At 37.4% G+C, this 20,839-nt stretch overlaps 1 protein-coding gene and 1 non-coding gene across 2 annotated transcripts in view; one reads left to right on the top strand and one right to left on the bottom strand.

Moving 5' to 3' along the window:
* The first annotated feature begins 2,390 nt into the window (after positions 1-2,390).
* Positions 2,391-20,839, top strand: part of TXNL1 (thioredoxin like 1) — a 34,643-nt gene continuing 16,194 nt past the window's right edge. The window contains exons 1-3 of the mRNA XM_059409726.1: positions 2,391-2,694; positions 14,328-14,424; positions 16,324-16,497. Of these exons, the coding sequence (XP_059265709.1) occupies positions 2,597-2,694; positions 14,328-14,424; positions 16,324-16,497 (369 nt within the window). The 5' untranslated portion in view covers positions 2,391-2,596. The remainder of the gene's footprint in view (positions 2,695-14,327; positions 14,425-16,323; positions 16,498-20,839) is intronic.
* On the bottom strand, positions 5,710-5,818 carry LOC132024043 (U6 spliceosomal RNA). The gene has a single exon (XR_009406157.1). It is a non-coding gene; the product is annotated as a U6 spliceosomal RNA (small nuclear RNA).

Genomic DNA, 20,839 nt, shown 5'->3' with positions numbered 1-20,839 from the left:
TTTCACAGGAGACCAATTAACTGTGAATATCATTTTGTTTTAAAGTTACTACTAATAGGGTAAGGCAGAAACTTGGGCCTTCTTTGTAGAATTTTGTGTAGCACTTTTTCCCCCAGCTGCACCTTCTTTCTTCTTATTATTATATATACTATTTATAATTATAGAAAAGATTTGTACAATATAGAGGAAAAAACACTCAGCAAATCATCACCTCAATAACATTTGCTAAAAGTGTCTATGCAATATATAAAGTCTGTTTCAGTATAATGTTGGGTGCAATGGTGAGGGCTAAGCAGCTGTACAATTGCATAACTGAGTAAGTTACCTACTTTCTGCAACTTTAGCCTACTCCTTTTTCTTTTGTTCCAGACTCAACCTTCCTACTGTCTGCTCTCCTCCTTACCTAGATGTTCTACTGGCATCTTAATTCAGTACAGAGAGCCCCAGGATTGTTATATCCCCACTATTCTAGACTCCTTCCTCTGTCATTGCTCTACATTGGTCCAATTGGTCACCAAATCCTGTGATTTGTAGCTGCTAATTGTTTTTCAAGGATATCATGTCCTCTTCATTTCCATTTCAACTGTTCCCATAACTCACTTCCTGGATTCCTACAGTAACCTAAACTTGTCTCACTGCCTTCCATCCTCCTCACTGCTACCTCAGTAGACACTTTTTTGTAATTAAAAAAAAAAATGCCCTGCAGTGATTATGCCTTTGCATTCACGTTAAAATACAAATTTCTTAGCTAGTCCTGATCAGACGTCTACCTTCCTCTTCAGCTTCATCACCCCAGCTAAATCCAAAAGCAAATCACTTGTCATAGTCTGACATTTAAAAGAACACACTAGTGTTAGACTGTTATGGCCCGATAATGGGTCCATGATTAAAAAAACGAGACTGATATAAAGCGAAGGTCAAGCAAAGGTTTATTTTGCGCCAAGCAGCAAGAATCAAACTGACCCACCAGGGCCACGCCTCGTACAGAGAGGGCGACCTTTCTCTGTTTCACAGGCTAGCTTTTAAGGGAAAGGCCATACGACCAGGCCTGGCAACGCACAGGTGACCAATGAGATTGTAACACACAGAGAAAGCTGCACAGTGATGCTAGGTGACCAATTGAGTTACAATTTACTCTAGCAGCCATTTCAACTAGCCTATCACACCTTGGTTAGAATTAGCGCCCAAAAGGCTCCCAAAGGGCAGGGGCCCATACTCCTTGGTAGCTAGGGAGACAGTATGCAACCCCACACTGATCTGATGGCTCCACCTGGCCTGACCCACCCTTGTATCTGGGCTTTGTTACCAGGAGCTGGTTTCCCCGACTTATTTTTAAGTAAGTCCCCTAGGGGAAAGGGAGCAGGGGATAGTTTAAGGGTTAAACAATGTTATTGTTTTAACCTTGATGGAAGCCTCTTGCTAAATAGGTCCTTACTAGGCTACCTCAACTCGAATGCTGATTTGACTTGTTACTACGTCAAAGTGAAGCTATCCATGAAATAGGAGAACCTACTTCACAGGGTTGTTGTGAGGATTAAATGAACTAATATACACAAAGAGCCCGTATCTTGTCTAGCGCACAGTTTGTTAGCTATTCTTATCATCATCATTAGCAGCAGCAGCCATTTCAAACCACGAATCGGTACTGCTGGTTCTTCTGCCTCTAATACTCCTGTCACCTCTCACCATCTGGCTCTCTTCTATCAACAATCAGCTCACGGGCTGCAATTTCTAGCAAGTTTACCCTGCCCCATCCTCCTATCTCATCTGTCCCCACCGTTTCCTTTGCAAACATGTTATTCTATTGCTGGTTTCTATCACTAAGACTGTGTTTCCAGGGGAAGGATGGTGCTTTCATTTTTTTTTTTTTTTTCAGGCACAACTTAAAGACAGGTGCTGCTATCTTGAGGACGAGCGCAGAGAGCACCCTTGCATCATGAGATCCGTAAATCAATAGATCTAAAGTCTCTTTTTATCTAGTGTGACGATCCGCCCCAAATATGAGACGAAAGGACTTCTTCTAGCCCTTCCAGGGAGAGGGGTTAAAACATTAGCCACGAACCTCGGGGGTTAAAGCGAGTCCCCCCCCCTCCCCCCCCCCCCACCCCAGGATACTCCATAGAAGACGCAGGTCTTGGAACCGCGGAGGAACACAGGAACTTCTGCATCTCACTCCAAGTCTGAGCTCGCGACCCGCTGCTCTCCCGCGCCTGCGCCGCTCCCGCCGGCGTCGGGTTCCGCAGCGGAGGGTGGAGCCAGGGGTCGCGTTTTAGGATTGGGCGGTGGGAGCCAAAACGGACGACGCGGAAATGACGCCATCGTGCGCAAGCGCCGGCGTCCCGGTCGCGCGGTGGCTCCTGGGTGCCGCACGCCTTTCCTTTCCTCGCCTCTCCCCTCCCCTCCCCCCTCCCGTCCCCACCCCCTCGGCCGCTCCGCTCCCTGGCGTGACTCGGCACTGAGAGTCCCGGAGAAGGCGCCGCGGTCTTCACCTCCTGCGTTCAGGCCTCGGCCTCTCTGAGCCTCTCCCCTTCCTCTCCCGGGTCTTCTCCTTCAGTTTTGAAGCCGGTGGCGTCGCGGCCGCCCTGCCGGGCTAAGAATGGTGGGAGTGAAGCCGGTCGGGAGCGACCCAGATTTCCAGCCGGAGCTGAGCGGCGCGGGCTCCAGACTCGCCGTGGTCAAGTTCACCATGCGAGGGTGAGGTCGGGCGCGAGCGCTGTGGGCCCTGGGTGTCCGTCCCTGCTTTCCCTTCACTTGTTCCGGGTCCCGACTCCCTTGCGGTCTCCTGCTCGGGAATGTCCGGCGCTGGCCGCAGCCCCAGGCGCTGCCGGGTTAGGCCGCAGCTCTTGGGTGTGAGTCCCGGTTTGTGCACAGGGGAGTCTCTGGAGGGCACGGAGGCCTGGCCCTCCGCGTTCCATAGCCCAGGAGCTCGCCTCCCGTCCCTTCTGCGTCCTCGGACGGGCTCTGGACTTGGGGATGGCCCCCTTCTAGCCTGTGGTAGTCTTCCTTACAGCGGCCCCTGCTTTCGCCTGCCCCGTTCGTTTCGGGGAGCCAGCTGTCACTTGCATTTTAGAAATCCTAAAATCTTTTTTTTTTTTTTTTTAAGATTTTATTTATTTATCAGAGAGAGAGAAGGGGAGAGAGCAAGCACAGGCAGACAGAATGGCAGGCAGAGGCAGAGGGAGAAGCAGGCTCCCCGCCGAGCAAGGAGCCCGATGTGGGACTCGATCCCAGGACGCTGGGATCATGACCTGAGCCAAAGGCAGCTGCTTAACCAACTGAGCCACTCAGGCGTCCCTAGAAATCCTAAAATCTTAATTTACCCAACACTTTGGCTTGCTTCACCACCTGCATTTCTGTAAAACCTTTAAAAGATTCAGTTGGGTCTATCCAACTAATCCACGTAGTGCTTAGGCCCGAGGCTCATTTAATGCATTTTAAATTAATGTTGAGTCCGGGTGCTTTTGAATTTTCTTAATGGTTTTGTTACTCGTTTGGTTAGTAACTTGGTAACTTAGGCTCCCTTATGTGCGGCTACTTCTGATCACGGAAATTAGAATGAGTATATAGGAAATCTAGATACCCAGACATCTGGGTTTGGCCAAATTGACTTCATTTTTGACTTGATGGCTTAAGAGGACAGGGATCTTGAAAGATGCTTAACTGGGTTGGGTAAATCTCAACGTAATATATTGGTCGCAGAGCTCGTGGATTTTCTATTTTGAGCCTGCAGTGTACCTGTGTCAGAGTGACATGTTGGAACTAGCCCTTCGAAACCAAGATTTCAGCGACTGTGTTTATTTATTGACCTTCGCTTGTGTATGTCAGTGCCTTCTAACTTAGAAGGATTAAAGGTCTCCATTAAAAAAATTTTTTTTTAATTTTTTGTCTTTTTAATTACATCTAGTGTATTATCAGCCCGAGGGGTCTGTGAATCGCCAGGTTTACACACCTCACAGCACTCACCATAGCACATACCTTCCCCAGTGTCCATAACCCAACCCCCTGTCCCCCAACCCTCAGTTTGTTTTGTGAGATTAAGAGTCTCTCATGGTTCTCATGGTTTGTCTCCCTCCGGATCCCATTTTGTTCCATTTACTCTTTTCCTACCCCTCAAACCCCTCCAGCATTGCCTCTCAGCTTCCTCTTATCAGGGAGATCATATGATAATGGTCTTTCTCTGACTTATTTCACTCAGCATAATATCCTCCAGTTCCGTCCACATCATCGCAAATGGCAAGATTTTATTTCTTTTGATGGCTGCATAGTATTCCATTGTGTATATATATATATATATATATATATATATATATATACACACACACACACACCACATCTTCTTTATCCATTCAACTGTTGATGGACATCTAGGTTCTTTCCACAGTTGGGCTGTTGTGGACATTGCTGCTATAAATATTCGGGTGCATGCGCCCCTTTGGATCACTACGTTTGTATTAAAGATCTCCATTTGATTTATCTTGACCCCCTCCCCCGAGTTACTTACAATTAAACCTGGAGAAATCTACTACAGGTATCACTATTTAAGTAACACATTTAGTTGTCCAGGTAACTTTATAAATATTAGGCAGTATTTTGAATCAGGGTGAAAAATGATTCATGGCTATTGAATATGATTCAGTAAATGTTGAATGTTTAAATAGTAGCATTAGGATTAGATAGTTTTAGGCATGGGGGGGATGCAGATAGAGATGAAAACAATTAAGGACTTATTCCTACACCATTAAGGACTTATTCCTACACCAATCTCTCTTATACAGAATTGAAAACAGACAGTACATTGGATTTTCTAGGGTGGCAGAGTACCAATTTGACATGTGGACTTTCATATTTACTAAGTTGAAGAAGATAAAAATTTCATCATGAGGACATGTCTGAAAGTAATGTCAAATTCTGTAAATGTGTCTTCCCAGCTTTAGCAGTTTTGTAATGTCTATATTTTTAATATGGAGGGATACCCATACATTTATTAGGTACCTAGGCCAAAATTGGAAAAGGGAAGAGATGATTTTAACAGTAAATCTCATTTTTAATTCACTTTTCTAGTTCTAGCATATAGGAGTGTGTAGACTTTCATCCCCCAATAAAACACTCTCTTTTTCCCTTTACCATAGCAGAACAGATGACAAACAGTGATCAAAAATTTATTAATTGAAATGAGAGAAGTGGGGAAACTTTGCTGTTAAGGCAACACTTCCATTAACAGTGAGGCAACATTTACTCATAAACAATTACAGGCATTGATTGGTGAAGCACTGTGTTATTTACTTTTAAAAAGGTATTTTGATGCAATGAAAATTTATTTTTTTTGGCAAATGAATTTAGAGAACTTTCAAGTTCAAAAGTATATTTATAGCTAACATTTATAAATCTGATAAGGTTATATTTGCTTTAAAGTTCTTTAACATTTTGGCCACTGAGGTAACTGGGCATCAGTATTAGACCCTCAAACAACTGTATCCAGTAGGTCATGTAGGAAACCTTTTAGATCAAAGTTAATGTCCCATTTTAGGCCAAGAATATAGTTTTCTCCAACAGCTATTTCTTTTCCAACCCAACTTTAAGCCTTATTCCTTTTTCTCCACTTCAATGTTATATCTAACCTATCAATTTTAATATAATGTTATGTAGGTTGTCACTGTTCTGTTTAAAAATCTTTGTGGCTCTCCAGTATTTTCAGAGTTTTGTTTTGTTTTCAAGATGGAATGTTTCACGAATTAGCATGTTATCCTTGCACAGTGGCTGTACTAATCTCTGTATCATTCCAGTTTTAGTAATAAAATATTTTAGTAATAAAATATTTCATTAATAAAATAAAACTGCTACCAGAGTGAGCACTCAGGTTTTTAATTGTAGTGAAATATATGTAACATGAAATTTACCGCGTTAGCCATTTCTAAATGTATAAAGTACATTCACAATATTGTACCAACATCACCACTATTTCTTAGAGTTTATTCATGATCTCAGATAAAAGCGTTAACCAGTAAGTATCCATTAAGCGAAAACTCCCACTCCTGGTAACTTCTTTTTGTCATTATGAATTTGCCTATTCTTGGTACCTCATGTAAGTGAAATTAAATATATTTGTCATTTGGTTTCTGATTTATTTCACTTAGCATAATGTTTTCAAGGTTCATCCACGTTGCAGCATGTTTCAGAATTTCCTTTTTCAACTTAAATAATATTTCACTGTATGTATACACCATATATTGCTTATTCATCTGTTGATGGACATTAGGTTGTTTCTACCCTTTGGCTGCCGTAATACTGCCATCAGCATTGGTATGCAAGGATTTCTTTGAGTGACTGTTTTCAGTTCTTTTCAGTATATTTTCAGTATATACCTGGGAGTGGAATGTGGTTGCACCATTTTGCATTCCCACCCCAGCAGTGCAGGAGAGTTCTGATTTTCCACATACCTGCCAACACTTTTTATATTTTAATGGTCATCCTAAATGGGTGTGAAGTGGTCTGGTGGTTTTGGTTTTCATTTCCTTAATGACTAGTGTGTTGGACATATTTTCTTGTGCTTAATATCTTCCGTGGAGAAATATCTGTTCAAGTCCTTTACTCATTTTGAATGACTTTGGTTTTTTATTACTGAATTGTAGGAGTTCTTTATATATTTTGGATATTCCTTACCTGATATATGATTTATAAATATTTTCTCCTATTGGTTGCCTTTCACTTTCTTGATAGTGTCCTTTGATGTACAAGTCTTTAAATTTTGGTGATGTCCAGTTGATCTTTTATTGCTTGTGCTTTTAGTGTCATATCCCAGAAATCGTTGTCAAATCCAGTGTCATGAAGATTTAACCCCTATGTTTTCTTTTTTTTTTTTTTTTAAAGATTTTATTTATTTATTTGACAGAGAGAGATTACAAGTAGGCAGAGAGAGAGAGAGGAGGAAGCAGGCTCCCTGCTGAGCAGAGAGCCCGATGCGGGACTCGATCCCAGGACCCTGAGATCATGACCTGAGCCGAAGGCAGTGGCTTAACCCACTGAGCCACCCAGGCGCCCAACCCCTATGTTTTCATTAAATTATTTTGTAATTTTAGTTTTCAAGTTTAGAACTTTTACTCATTTTGAGTTAATTTTTGTATATGGTGTAAAGGTCCACCTCGAATCTTCTGTATGTTGATACCCAGTTTTCCCAGCACTGTTTGTTGAAGAAACTGTCTTTTCCCCCAGGAATGGTCTTGGCCTCCTTCTCCAATATATATATATATTTTTCTTAACAATTAAAACAGCCAACATTTGTGTTTTATCTGCTCTTGTAAGAGACCTATTTAAACATTTATATTGACTTACTCAATCCTCAAAGTAATCTTTGAAATGATCCCCATTTTAAAAATGATGGTAAGTCCAGATTAAATAACTTAAGGTCCCAATGCTGAATGCAGTTTGGATTGTAAAGTGCTGTTCTTGATCTTTCCAGCCTAAGTAGAAAGGAAATGCAGGTTCATCTCTATATTGCACAGCGCCTGATATTTTTAAATATATTTTGCCTTGAATTATTTAGTTTCAGCTGCTTGCAAACTAATCCTATGATTTAGGACAGTTCCTTTCACTCTATTCTTTTCCCTAACTGTAAAATAGGAATAGTAACATAACAATATTGTTTAGAGAATGAAATTATATATGTGAATTACATACTGTGGTAACATGTTTTTGTAACCGTTATTTCCAAACTGTTACTTGTTTAGATATACTCAGATACATTCAGTGATTATAAGCTGAGCCAGTTTTGTTATCACTGTTGGGTAAGCCCCAATGCTAAAAAAATATATTTCTTCCTCGTAAAACTTAGTATGATTTTTTAAAATTGAAATATACTTGGCATAATAGTTTATTATGCCAACTAATAGTTTATTAGTTTCAGGGTATAAGAAGTACAGTTACCACCTTTTACCATATACAGTTATTAAGTATTACTGACCGTATTCCATATGCTGTACTTTCCAGCCCCATGACTTTTTTAAAACTGGAAGTTCGCATCTCTTGATCCCTTCACCAATCCCCTCCTCACCACCACTAGTTTGTTTTCTGAGATTATGAGTCTGTTTCTGTTTTTTTCATTTGTGTGTTTGTTTATATCCCACATGTAGGAGAAATTATATTGAGTATGAATGATTTTGATACTGAATTTATGAATGTATCATTTTTACCATATTCAGTTTTGTTAAAACAGGTCCTAGTTTGTATTTGGTTAGGTGTTACTGTTACCATCTGGGAAGAATGTTAGTGTATGTTAGGATGTTGGGTTCTAATGGTTATGGTAGGTGGTTTAAATAATATATATGTGTGTGAAAATAGTATGTGCTGCATTATTGCTGCAGACTGAATTACAGAGATAGCAAGTTCAGTAGTCTAGGCACCAGGAAGATAATGAGAGAGGTGGGTAGCTTTAAGATAGCTAGTGCATGGCAAGGCCTCAGAGAACATAGAGAATTTTTCTTAAAAGTATACTTTTTTATTGAACTATAATATGCATGCAAAAATGTACACAAATCGTTTGTGAATACTTTGAGAAGTTTTTTTTTTTTTTTTTTAAAGATTTTATTTATTTATTTGACAGAGAGAGATCACAAGTAGGCAGAGAGGCAGGCAGAGAGAGAGAGAGGAGGAAGCAGGCTCCGAGCAGAGAGCCCGATGCGGGACTCGATCCCAGGACCCTGAGATCATGACCTGAGCCGAAGGCAGCGGCTTAACCCACTGAGCCACCCAGGCACCCTACTTTGAGAAGTTTTAACCAACCTGTAGATCAAGAATTTGCCTCCCTCTTCCCCTGCTATGCTTTCTTCTCATACTAGAATTCTAATACCACAGATTAGTTTTGCCTGGATTTGAACTTCACAAAATAGAATCTGTCCGAATTATTTAATAGAGCATATAGTTTTAATCTTGACAGTTAATTTAGAAATAACAAAAGGCAGTGTGTAGGCCACTGTTATGAGGTTTTGGGAATAGCTATCAGGAGTTGGGTTTTGTGATCAAATTCTAGTACTGTACCTCATTGTTCTTGACTTTGGAATGAGTTGTAGGGCTTAAATGAATTTAAGGGTTTTGTAAATTGTATAGCATATGGTAAATGCTCAGTGAACGCTAGCCATTTTGTGTTATTAATTGGACCAGTTATGATTATGCCTGCCCTAATTGAAATAAAATAATGTAGACATTACCTACCTTAAAGTTACAGCCTACAGAAAAATAGACTTTTAAAATATCTCTTCAGAAAGCATGTACATTTTCCTTACCATTTATCAGCAATGTGTTTACATATGTTACTGCTCAAGGCAGGGCGCTGACTGCTTTAGCAAATAAAGAGTGGCAAGTTCATGAAGTAGAATGTGTTTATATTATGACGGTAAACAAAAATCTTACTTATGAAACTAATTTGGTGCTTTCAAAGAAAGCTGATCTTGAATTGGATTAGGAATTAAATGTTCTGTTGTGGCCCTGCCATTGACTAGAGCGTCTGATCCTGGGCATGTCCTTTAACTTTCCTGGTCTTCAGTTCTTACCTATCCAATAATTGTGTTAGGTTAGATTAGTTTTAATGTTTTAGTTTTGTGGGTTTTGTTCTTTATGTATTGCAGAAAGCTAGAGAGTTGTGTGCTGTGTTCTTTTTCTCAGAAAGCATAAGTCAGAGTCCTTATATATGCATTTCACATATTAGATTTAATAGCTAACCTTTCTATCAAAGAGAGGTTCAGAGGTAGAAAAAGAACTTTTTCTTCACTTTCTTTTTTAAACCTCTGGACTAGATGATCTCTGGTCACATTTACAAGTTCAGAGGCTCTGTGATGATGTATTATTTGAGGGCTGAGTGTCAAGGATTGCACAAGAGAAGAAAGTATGATCATGAAATTCAGTTGTATTTGGGGCATAATATTTTAAATATTATTTATTTGAAGAGTGGGGGAGGGGCAGAGGGTGGGGGAGAGAGTCCCAAGCAGACTTTGCACTGAGCATGGAGACTGACCTAGGGCTCAATCTGATAACCCTGAGATTATGACCTCAGCCAAAAACAAGAGTCAGACACTCAACTGACTATACCACCCAGGTGTCCCTGGGGCATAATATTTTAGCTATGAGAAAGGTGCTAGAGAATCCAGTTCCTTCTATTTTATGTGGAGTAATCAAGTGACTTGTTCAGGAGCTTAGCTAATAATGGAAATTTAAGTTTTTTCTTAAAGCTAATGTTAAGCAGGCAAACATCTTAAAATAACTAACCAGTTTCATTTGAGTGATTATAGTGTGAAAGTATGCCGTTCTGCTTTTGTGTTCCAGGGCTTATTTTGATTTTTGACTACAGTTACAACCTGTGATGGCTAACTGAAATTAAACAGAGGATCTAGATAAGGTTAAAGTTTGAAAGGGAACAGTTGTCTTAGGACATTTATTTTAGATACAAGAATTTCTTTTTTTCTTAACACTTGTTAGCTCATACATGCCTGGTGAGCATGATGTCAGTTTAGTGTGGAAGTTCTGTTGGTTTGTATTCTATTTTTCCTAGGCAGTGAGGAACAGAAATGGAAATAGAACCTTTAGCAGGAAGAAGAACCCTCAGCCATACAGGCAAGCACTCTTCCACGTTTATTTATTTATTTTTTAAAATATTTTATTTATTTATTTGACAGATCACAAGTAGGCAGAGAGGCAGGCAGAGAGAGAGGAGGAAGCAGGCTCCCTGCTGATGTGGGGCTTGACCCCAGGACCCTGGGATCATGACCTGAGCCAAAGGCAGAGGCTTTAACCAGCTGAGCCACCCAGGCACCCCTCTTCCACGTTTATTTTAAGAGAGTTATTACAGTTTAACAGAAGCACTTGTACCCAACACTTGTTCCCAAGAGGACTTCATTGTCAGTGTTGCACTTCCTCCCACAGCCCCATGGCCTGGAGCTCTGCTTCCACCTGCATTGTCATAGCACCTGAAATGCACACATCCGTTGTTACTCATTTAAAATATTCCCTGAGGTAGCCTCTAGGTTTGAGCCACCTGCCCAACTGTCAAAGTGTTTCCTGAGTACTTTACTCCTTTTTCTTAGGGATATTTTTACAAAGTTATATCGATTTAAATGGTTTGCCTCAGTCCAATTTTCCCATAAGTCTTATTTTGAATGCATGCTTTTGCGTAATGGAGATTTTTTTTTCCAGGAATGAGTGTATTGTAGTGTAGCATAGATAGCTCTGTTTCATTTGGGACACCCGTTTAAATGGAGTTAGTGTTTAATTCTCTAGTCTCGAGTTATTTAATATTTTAAAATAAAGGTACCTGTTCATCCTAAAAAAAAAAAAAGATACAGAATTATGAATAATTTAAAGTCTCCCCTAAACTCTCTTCCTTTTCCAGTCTTACCTTGCAGAAGTAATTAACTGATTATTGTGCGACACACCTAATGTGTATATATATACACATCTTTGTAAACAGTGCCGATTTACAGATTATCCTTATCCCCTGGTATGTATGTGTCATACCATATTAAACTATTTTTCTCTTGATTGCCATTTAGATTGTTTCTAAATTTTTTATCATTGTAAACATTGCATTGAACTTTGTTATACATATTGCAAAAATGAGTTAACCTTAAGGTAGTATGGATGTATAGAAATGAGATTGTTGAATCTTGGGTTGTGTTCATTTAAAATGGACAAATCATGATTAATGGCCCTTAAGAAAGGATCTAACAGTTGGTACTCCCATCTGTAATGTTTAAGACTTAGTGATAAGGAAAAGTATTTTAACAAACATAGGTTTAGTGACTGTAAATATTTTTTTCTTTATAATTTGGGTCTCCGGACTTATTTGAGGAGAAGATCCAAAAATTTACTTTCAGAAGTACCAAGCTTAATATTAAAGAACTTAATTGCTTATTTTGTTAGCTTTTTTGGTATGAGGTTTAAGGATGGCATGGGATGAATATACTGATTAAAATTTGAAGACTGGAGGGCGCCTGGGTGGCTCCGTGGGTTGAAGCCTCTGCCTTCAGCTCGGGTCATGATCCCAGGGTCCTGGGATCTAGCCCCACATCAGGCTCTCTGCTCAGCAGGGAGCCTGTTTCCTTCTCTCTCACTCTGCCTGCTTCTCTGCCTATTTCTGATCTGTCTGTCAAATAAATAAATAAAATCTTAAAAAAAAAATTTGAAGACTGGAGAGATAATCACAGCTTGGGGATGAACATTAGTGAGTTTGAACATTTTGTGATTCAGAATTTGCTTTTCCTTGTGCTCCTGTCTGCTGTTGCTAAGATTTTTGTCTAAATTTTTATTGAGATACAACATAATGCACAATTATAAATGTATGGCTTAGTTAATTTTTGTAAACTGAACACACATGCCCATGTAATCAGCTTCTGGACAGACAGAGCAGAACTAGCCTTTTGATATCTCCCATGACCCTGTCCTGTCTTTAACTCTCAGAAAGATAACCTTTGTCCTTATTTATAGTACCATTGATTTGTTTTGTCTGTATTTGAACTGTGTATAAATGGAATCATATGATGCACCACTTTTCTCAGTATTATTTGTGAATTAATCTGTGGTTTTGCATGACATTATAGTATTCCACAGTATGAGTAGCTGCAATGAATTTCCTCATTCTGTGTTGATAGAAATTTAAGTAGTCTCCACTTTTGGTTATTAGAAATATTACTACTATCATTATTTTTTTCAAATGCCCTAAGGCAAACATATGTAGATGTTTCTGTTGTTTCTATACTTTAGACATGCATATGAGGTAGGCATAGGTCTTTGTTTAGCAGATACTGACAGTTTCTTTTCTTTACCCCTAAAGTGGTTATGCCCCTAAAGTATGCATAGTCATGAAACAGTTCAGTTGCTCCATATTCTTGGTAATGCTCTATTATACTTTTTTTTTGTTTTAGCTGTATCGGTGGAGGTTTTAATTTGCATTTCCCAAGCTTCCCTAGTGACAGATGAAGTCAGATATCTTTTCATATTTATTGACTATTAGGATAACCTCATTTGTCATGTACTGGTTTAAGAGTTTACCCAGTTTCCTTTTGGGTGTCAGTCTTGTTCTTACTGATTTGTATGAATTCTTTACATATTAGCAGTATAAGCCTTTCAATATGTTTCACAGATTTTTTTTTTAACCACTCTATGGGGTCTTTTCACTCTCTAAATGGTATCTCGATGAACACAAGGTCTTGATATCTTCCCATTTATCAAGTATATTCCAATATATTAATTATTCCCTTTTTTCCTTTTTTTTTTTTTTTTTTAAAGATATCGCTTATTTATTTGACAGAGATCGCAAGTAGGCAAAGAGGCAGGCAGAGAGAGAGGAGGAAACAGGCTCCCTGCTGACGCAGGGCTTGATTCCAGGACCCTGAGATCATGATCTAAACTGAAGGCAGAGGCTTTAACCCACTGAGCCATCCAGGGACCCCTGTTTTTTGTGTTTTAAGAAGTCACTCCAGAGTTTTGAAAATATCCTTTGTATTTTTTTCTTAAAACTGTTATTGTTTTACCTTTCATATTTAGATCTGTCATCCATTACTATGACAAAAACAATTCCATCTGGAATTGGTTTTGTATATGGTGTGAGGTATGGGGGCCAAGATTCATTTATCTTCCCATGTGAGTATCCTCTTGACACAGCACTGCTTATTGAAAAGACCATCCTTTCCCCGCTGCAGTGCTCTGTCAAATGTTTAATAAATAGGTACTCTGTGTAGGATTGGTTTGTTTCTGGACCTATTCTTTTACATTGGTCAGTTTGTTTATTCTTTTACTGATACTGTACACTCTTAATTTGCAAAGCTTTGTGATTGTTCTTATTATTCAATAATGTAATTTTCTCAGCTTTGAACCTCAGAATGGCTTGGGTTATCTTTGGTATTTCCCTATAAATTTTAGAATTTAAACTTGTTAACTTGGGCAATAAAACTTACTGGGATTTTCCATTGATTCTAAGGGTCAAATTTAGGAGAATTGACAGGTTGACACTGTTGAGTTTTCCAGTTTATAAGCATAGTATATTCCTCCTTTTATTTATTTCCATCTTTAATTTTTCTCAGTGAGAAAACAGAAGACTTAACATTATTAGACTTTAAAACTTAGTATAAATCTGTAGTCATTAAGACAGTGTGGTATTGATGCAAGTATATCTAAATAATCTTGTGGAAGAGACTAGAAAGACCAAAGCTAAGATGATGAGATTTTGTTTAATTTCATATTTTAACAAATTCTTCAGAGTATAAATTAATACAGTTTTTTGTGGGTTTTTTGTTTTGTTTTTGTTTTTGTTTTTTTATCAAGCATGTTTTTTACCTTTCTCACAGGTGTGGACCATGTTTAAGGATTGCCCCGGCATTCAGTTCTATGAGTAATAAGTATCCACAGGCAGTTTTCTTGGAAGTTGATGTACATCAGTGTCAGGTAAGAGAAAGGAGTCCTTTAAAAAAAATTTTTCATTGGTTTGAAATTCAACATTATTATCATCCTTTGTTTCTCTCTTTATGCACATAGTACTTCTTTGAAGATGGGGAAATGTTATATGGACATGAATTATAAATGTTATTGTGGCTGCTTTAGTTAAAAAGGGTAGTTCAGTATTAATTGCTTCTGGGTTTGTTAATATCTTTCTGACATAAAACTAATGAGCTATTGAACTAAATCAGTCCCCTGGAAGTCCTTTTTTTTTTACATTTTTTGTTTATCTTTTGCAAATTGAGAATAGTATCTTTTATTGCTGAGGCATTGTTTGATTTGAAAGCCATGGCAGAGAATTCGTGATTGTAGTTAGAATTGGATTGATCGGGTTAGTTTGTAATCATAGCTTCAAAGCTGCATACTCAGCAGAAACCTGAAAGTGTTAATTACCGTCCATTGAGCAGCAGTGTTGTTGGGAGATTGCCCTGATTACTTAGTCTGAATGGCTCTGTGACAGTTCTATGTTTGCATATGTGGAAGTAGGGAGGAATTAATGGGAAAAAATTTTCAAGGTTCCTTCCAACACTGAAAATGTTGTTTTTGGTTCTTACTAAGGAATAGCTGTGTGGATCCTCTTTTTGGTGAGGTTTTGTCTTTGATACATTTCTGAGTGTGAAAAGAGTCTGTAAATGTTACAATAGTTTGTAGTAAGTAGTTTGGGTTTGGTTTAAATCCTGTAATATTGCTTAGTACTTCTGTTGCATACTACTGGACTCCCATTACTGGCCCTTATTTCTGTATTCACTGTCTCTGGAGCTCTGTTCTGGAGTTTTATTTCCAGTATGATAGCCACTAGCAGCATGTGGTTACTACACACTTGAAATGTGGCAAATCGAAATTGAGAAGTGCTATAAGTGTAAAATACACATAGGATTTTGAAGGCTTAGTATGAAAAAAATGTAAAATATGTCACTTTTTTTTACGGTGTGTTGACAATGCAATTATTAGATTTACTAAAATATATTATTAAAATTGATTTCATTTGTTTCTCTGTACTTTTTTATGTTGGCTGCTTAAAATGCTGGGATACTGGCAATTTAAAATCATGTGTGGCCCACATTTATGTCTTATATATTTTTTGGACAATACTGTTCTAAAATGTCAATCATGTTGTCTTTTTTTAAAAAATTTTTTGAGGTTTAGAGACGGCATCTCTATGTAAATTTTATGCTTTTTTTTTCTTTAAACAATGTAGTGATATCTCTTCATAGTATTTGAATATGCAAGGTGACATATTTGCTTTACTATTTTCTTTACACTTATGAAAAGTTTAAGTCATGAGTCAGTGGTTAATTAGCTCATTTCCGCTCAGTACTTAGTTTTATAATATAGTGGAGTTGGAACAGAATTGTAAAAGGTAGTTGTTGCAGTGTATTTGATGGGAGGTCAGAAGCCATTTCTATGAGTAGAGTTGAGTAAAGTTACTTCATTTTCATGGAGAGATGGGCTACTGTTGTTCAGATCTGTATTTTTTTCTAGTAGCATTGACATGTCAATACCCTTTTGGGCTTTTCCATTTAAGAAACAGCATGTACTTGTGAAAACTCTGCCTGGTGGTATAAAACATAATTTCTGTATTGGAAGCTAATTGTTCTACTAGGGGGTTAAGTGTTTAACACTAAAATTGATAAAAATGCATGTTATTCTTCATTGGGAATTTGAAGGTAATGTAGTTGTGCCCTCAGTAGTAGGTCTGTTTTTTCCTAAATAACAATTGGGAATAAATTATTTTATGTGGTTTTGTTCATCCTTGGATATTTAACTTCTATAGAGATGTAGAATGAATATTCAGCGTGGTTTAAGGTAAATTTTAATCATTAACAGTATCTAACTTGCCAATTCTAGGGAACAGCTGCCACCAACAATATATCAGCAACACCTACATTTCTGTTTTTTCGAAACAAAGTGAGAATTGATCAGTATCAAGGAGCAGATGCTGTTGGATTAGAAGAAAAAATCAAGCAGCACTTAGAAAATGACCCTGGAAGCAATGAGGACACAGATATTCCAAAAGGCTATGTAGGTAGACTTAAAAGTGAAATCACGATACATCTCTTCTCATTATTTGGTTAAAATGATATTGACTGTTATCTTTTGCTAGTTAAGAATACTTTCAAATAAGATCTTTAAAAGTAATTTCATTAGCTGACTATTGGATATTGCTTCTCTTGTATGCATTATAATCTTAAGCCCTCATGAGAAACAATTTTTCTTAATTCTTTTCGCTACTTGTTTTCTTTTTTAAACCTACTTTCTGAATTGTCTTAATAGCCAGTTTTATACATTTAATCATTTTTAATGTATATATTTTTATATATACATTTAATTTTCATTTTATTACATATAATGTATGATTTATTTATACATAATTTTAAAATTATACATTTTTTTCCAAAAATGTGAAGAAATGTGCGTTGGAAAAATTTTTCAGGTTTTGACAATTGAGTAAAATGACATGTAAATTTTAATGTGTGATCTTTATATGCTGGACTCCTTTTCCTGCCGCTTCTTTTAGTTTTTCTCTCCTTTTTAATGTATCCCTTCTTTTATGGCACCTCTTTCTTTCTGCTAAAAAAAAAAAAAAAAAACCTATTTATTTTGTTTTCGGCTCATATGTGACTTTGCTATTGGATATGTTTTTCTGAGTTTTGAGAGTAAGTTATTATTCAACTAAAAACTTGAAGACTTAGGAACTTAAAAGTGTTTGAAAATTGCATAATACAAATAGTTACAATTCAGCGTCTATATCATAAGAGCTATTCAGGAAGGACCAAAATTCAGAAGTAATTCATGGTAACTGACTCATTTATACAAATTGGTTAATCCTGCATACTAAAATATATATTTGTATATATCTTTCCTAATTTTTCTTGTTATAAAGTTCATTGTAGTTACAGATAAAAAATGAACTTTTTAAAAAATAGTGATTACCTCTAGTTAAAGCTGATGTATGAAAGAATGTGTATCAAGTACAGTAAAGCAGATCCATGTCATGGACTAGACGTTCTAAAGTTCCTTAAATTCCTGCTGAATAAGGAGACTCCTACTCCAGTCAGATACATATGAGAAAGTCTTTTTGTGTGTGGGGGACTGAGGGTTGTGTCTTCAAAAAGTGTGTTTAACATGTTGTACTGGCATTAATTGAAGGAGACAGTTAATGTCTATTTAAAATAGAACTGTTATGTAATAATTTGGAATTATAATATGCAGTTAGAAAGTATGAGCGTGCTGTATAAGTCAGGTTTGTGACACCTTTTGGAAAATTTTGGAAATTATTTGACTTGTAAACTGTTGTGTTTACATCTTTGTATTTTTTTTCCCCTGTATTTACTAAGGGTTTTTGCATGAAAAGGACTTAGGAGCTCAACAGTCCTGCTGTTTAGCTAGAGGGATACTTCTTTACACATCAGCTAAGTGTGATTATCAGTGTTAGGACCTCAGGTAGGAAATAAGCAGGAAAAAATGAAGTTTTTAAGAAATTAAAAAAATTTAGTTTCCATGCAGATGTTATGCATACGGTGTGAAAGGCTATTAAAAACATTTTCATTTTTTCCATCAGGTGTCAGTCAAAACATTAAAAGTTTTGAACTATATGTCTACAAGATTATTAAATATTTAAGATTTTGGTAATGTGTTTCTGAGAATGTCATCATTCTCACAAGACAAATAGAAACTAAATGGGAGTAAGTCAATGAATGAAAGCCTTAAGTAGGTCTAAGTATTAGTATTACAAAAATGTATTGACAATTTTAAAATAAAATTTTGGTTTTAAAGACTTTCAGTTATGTCTTAACACTAAGAAGTTATACAAGATACTGAGTTTATACATACTAGTTTTGGAACACCTAATTTGATTGAAGCCAGAGTAAGAGAGGTACTCCTATCTCAGAGGGGTTTGAAATATTGCAATAAATGTAGATGTGATACTCAAAACATTAAGAATCATAATAGTTCTTATTCAGAAGTAAGACAGTATTTTTGTGAATGTAATGACCTCTAGTTTTTAAAGCGTTGATTGAAGCATGGGAAAGTTTAAAATGTTCTCTTTTCCATATTTGCTAAGAGTACCTAGTTTGGCTCTAAGTGGCAGTGAGAGGGCCATCAAAATCAAGTCTTCCTCTCCCCCAGAAGTTTGAGTACTGGGCACTCTGGAATTGAAGTTGGATTTGCATATGTTCTGAATCTTGAGGTTTATATGTGTATTTTAGTATTCTGACCTCTGAACTGTAGATTTTGGTTTACAGATTTTGTCATCATTCATCAAAATGAAATGAAACCTTAAGTGACCCGAATTTGTGTAGTAAGATCTTTCGTTAACCCAAACTAGAAGCATAGAAAGGTTTTTCTAAATTCCCGTGTGTCTTATGTTAGATTTTCCCCCTCTAAAAAAGAAAGGTGAAATTTATTAAACAAAACAATTGACAGAGCAGTAGTACAGCAAACACACATATATAACCATTCACCTGTGTTCATCAGTTGTAAATATTTCGCTGTTTTTGCTTTCTCGATATGTACTTATCCACTTTTACCTTCTACAGAATCATTTAAAACTATAGACATCGTGGTGGTTCATCTCTAAATATTTTATTAGCCTATAGCTTCTAGGAGCAAGAACATTCATTTACATAACCATGATACCATTATCACGCCTAAGAAATTTAACAATGTACAGTATCTCTGATACTTAAAGCCTACATTCACATTTTCTTAATTATCTCCAGAATATATTTTTTTAAGATTTTATTATTTATTTGAAAGAGAGCACAAGCGGATGGAGGGGCAGAGGGAGAGGGAGAAGCAGACTCCTGCCTGAGCAGAGAGCCTGATGTGGTGCTTAATCCCAGAACCCCAGGATCCTGACCTGAGCCAGAGACAGATGCTTACCCAACTGAGCCACCCAGACACCCCTCCAGAATAGTCTTTATAGCTATTTTTGCCCTGTCTAGGATCAAGTCAAGGATCATGCATTACATTTAAGTTGTTTCTCTTTAGTGTTCTGGAGACATGTCTTTTTTTTTTTTCCATTCATGACAGCCTTTTTTTGGAAGTTTAAACTGGTACCAGTCAAATATGGTAGCCAGTACCTAGTAGGTACATGTGGCTATTGTGCATTTGTTACATGACTAGTGCAACTGAGGAACTGAATTTTAAATTTTATTTACTTTTAATCAATTTTAAATCTCCACATGTGGCTAATGGCTATCTTATTGCACAGCGCAGGTTGGACTGTCTGTCTTAGACTGTCCCACAATCTGGATTTGTCTGATGGTTTTTCTGTTATTCTTTCCTCATTATTGGCAAGTTGATTACATAGGTAGTGATATTTATTTCCAATTGCATATTTCTAGAATATGTCCGTGTGTAGTTAGGTCAGATATAATGCCATTAGTCCCCCAGACAGTGTTGTATAACAAAAGCTACCGACCAGTTCCAATTAGGAACAATTGTTGTAAAACTCTTACAATGTTAGTAAACAAAATCCAGTGATCTAGAAGAGAAAGATTATGATCTCCTAATATGCAGAAAAGGCATTTAACAGAATTCAATGCCCATTTATTCCTAAAGGAATCAGTAATATCTTAATGGAGGAGCACCAGAGGCACTCTTACTAAAGTCAGAAACAACATGGGGATGACCACTGTCACATCTCTGGTGTTGTGTTGGACTATTAACGCATACACGGGAGACAGGAAAATGTTAAATGACAACCACATGGAAGCAATCAGCCAGCAAACTCTAGAATATTAGAAATCTGTGGGTGCTAAATGTCCATAGATTAAAGGAGATTTGAGCTACATTAACCAACTACAGTGTATGGATTTTGGATTCTTATTCTAATAGTTCAACTGTAAAACATTTACTAGACAACTGAAGAAATTCAAACATGGATATTTGCTAATAATAAAGTATTACTCATTGTTTCAGTTGTGATAATATTTAAGATTATTTATTTATTTATTTAAAAATATTTTATTTATTTGACAGAAAACACAGTTAGGCAGAGAGAGAGGAAGGGAAGCAGGCTCCCTGCTGAGCAAAGAGCCCAATGGGGGGCTCAATCCCAGGACCCTGGGATCATGACCTGAGTCGAAGGCAGAGGCTTTAACCCACTGAGCCACCCAGGTGCCCCAATATTTAGGATTTTTTAAAAGATTTTGTTTGTCAGCTGGAGAGAGAGCGTGCGTGTGCATCACAAGCAAGGGAGAAGCAGGCTCCCCAATGAGCAAGGATCCTGATGTGGGGCTTGGACCTAGGGTCCTGGGATCATACCTGAACTGAACGCAGATGTTTAACCAACTGAGCCACCCAGGCATCCCAGAGGATTTTTTGAGTCCTTATCTCTTAGCAATGTTCATGAACA

This window comes from Mustela nigripes, chromosome 8 (assembly GCF_022355385.1).
Source record: "Mustela nigripes isolate SB6536 chromosome 8, MUSNIG.SB6536, whole genome shotgun sequence".
NCBI classification, from domain to species: domain Eukaryota; kingdom Metazoa; phylum Chordata; class Mammalia; order Carnivora; family Mustelidae; genus Mustela; species Mustela nigripes.
This window is presented reverse-complemented; position numbering and strand designations above follow the sequence as displayed.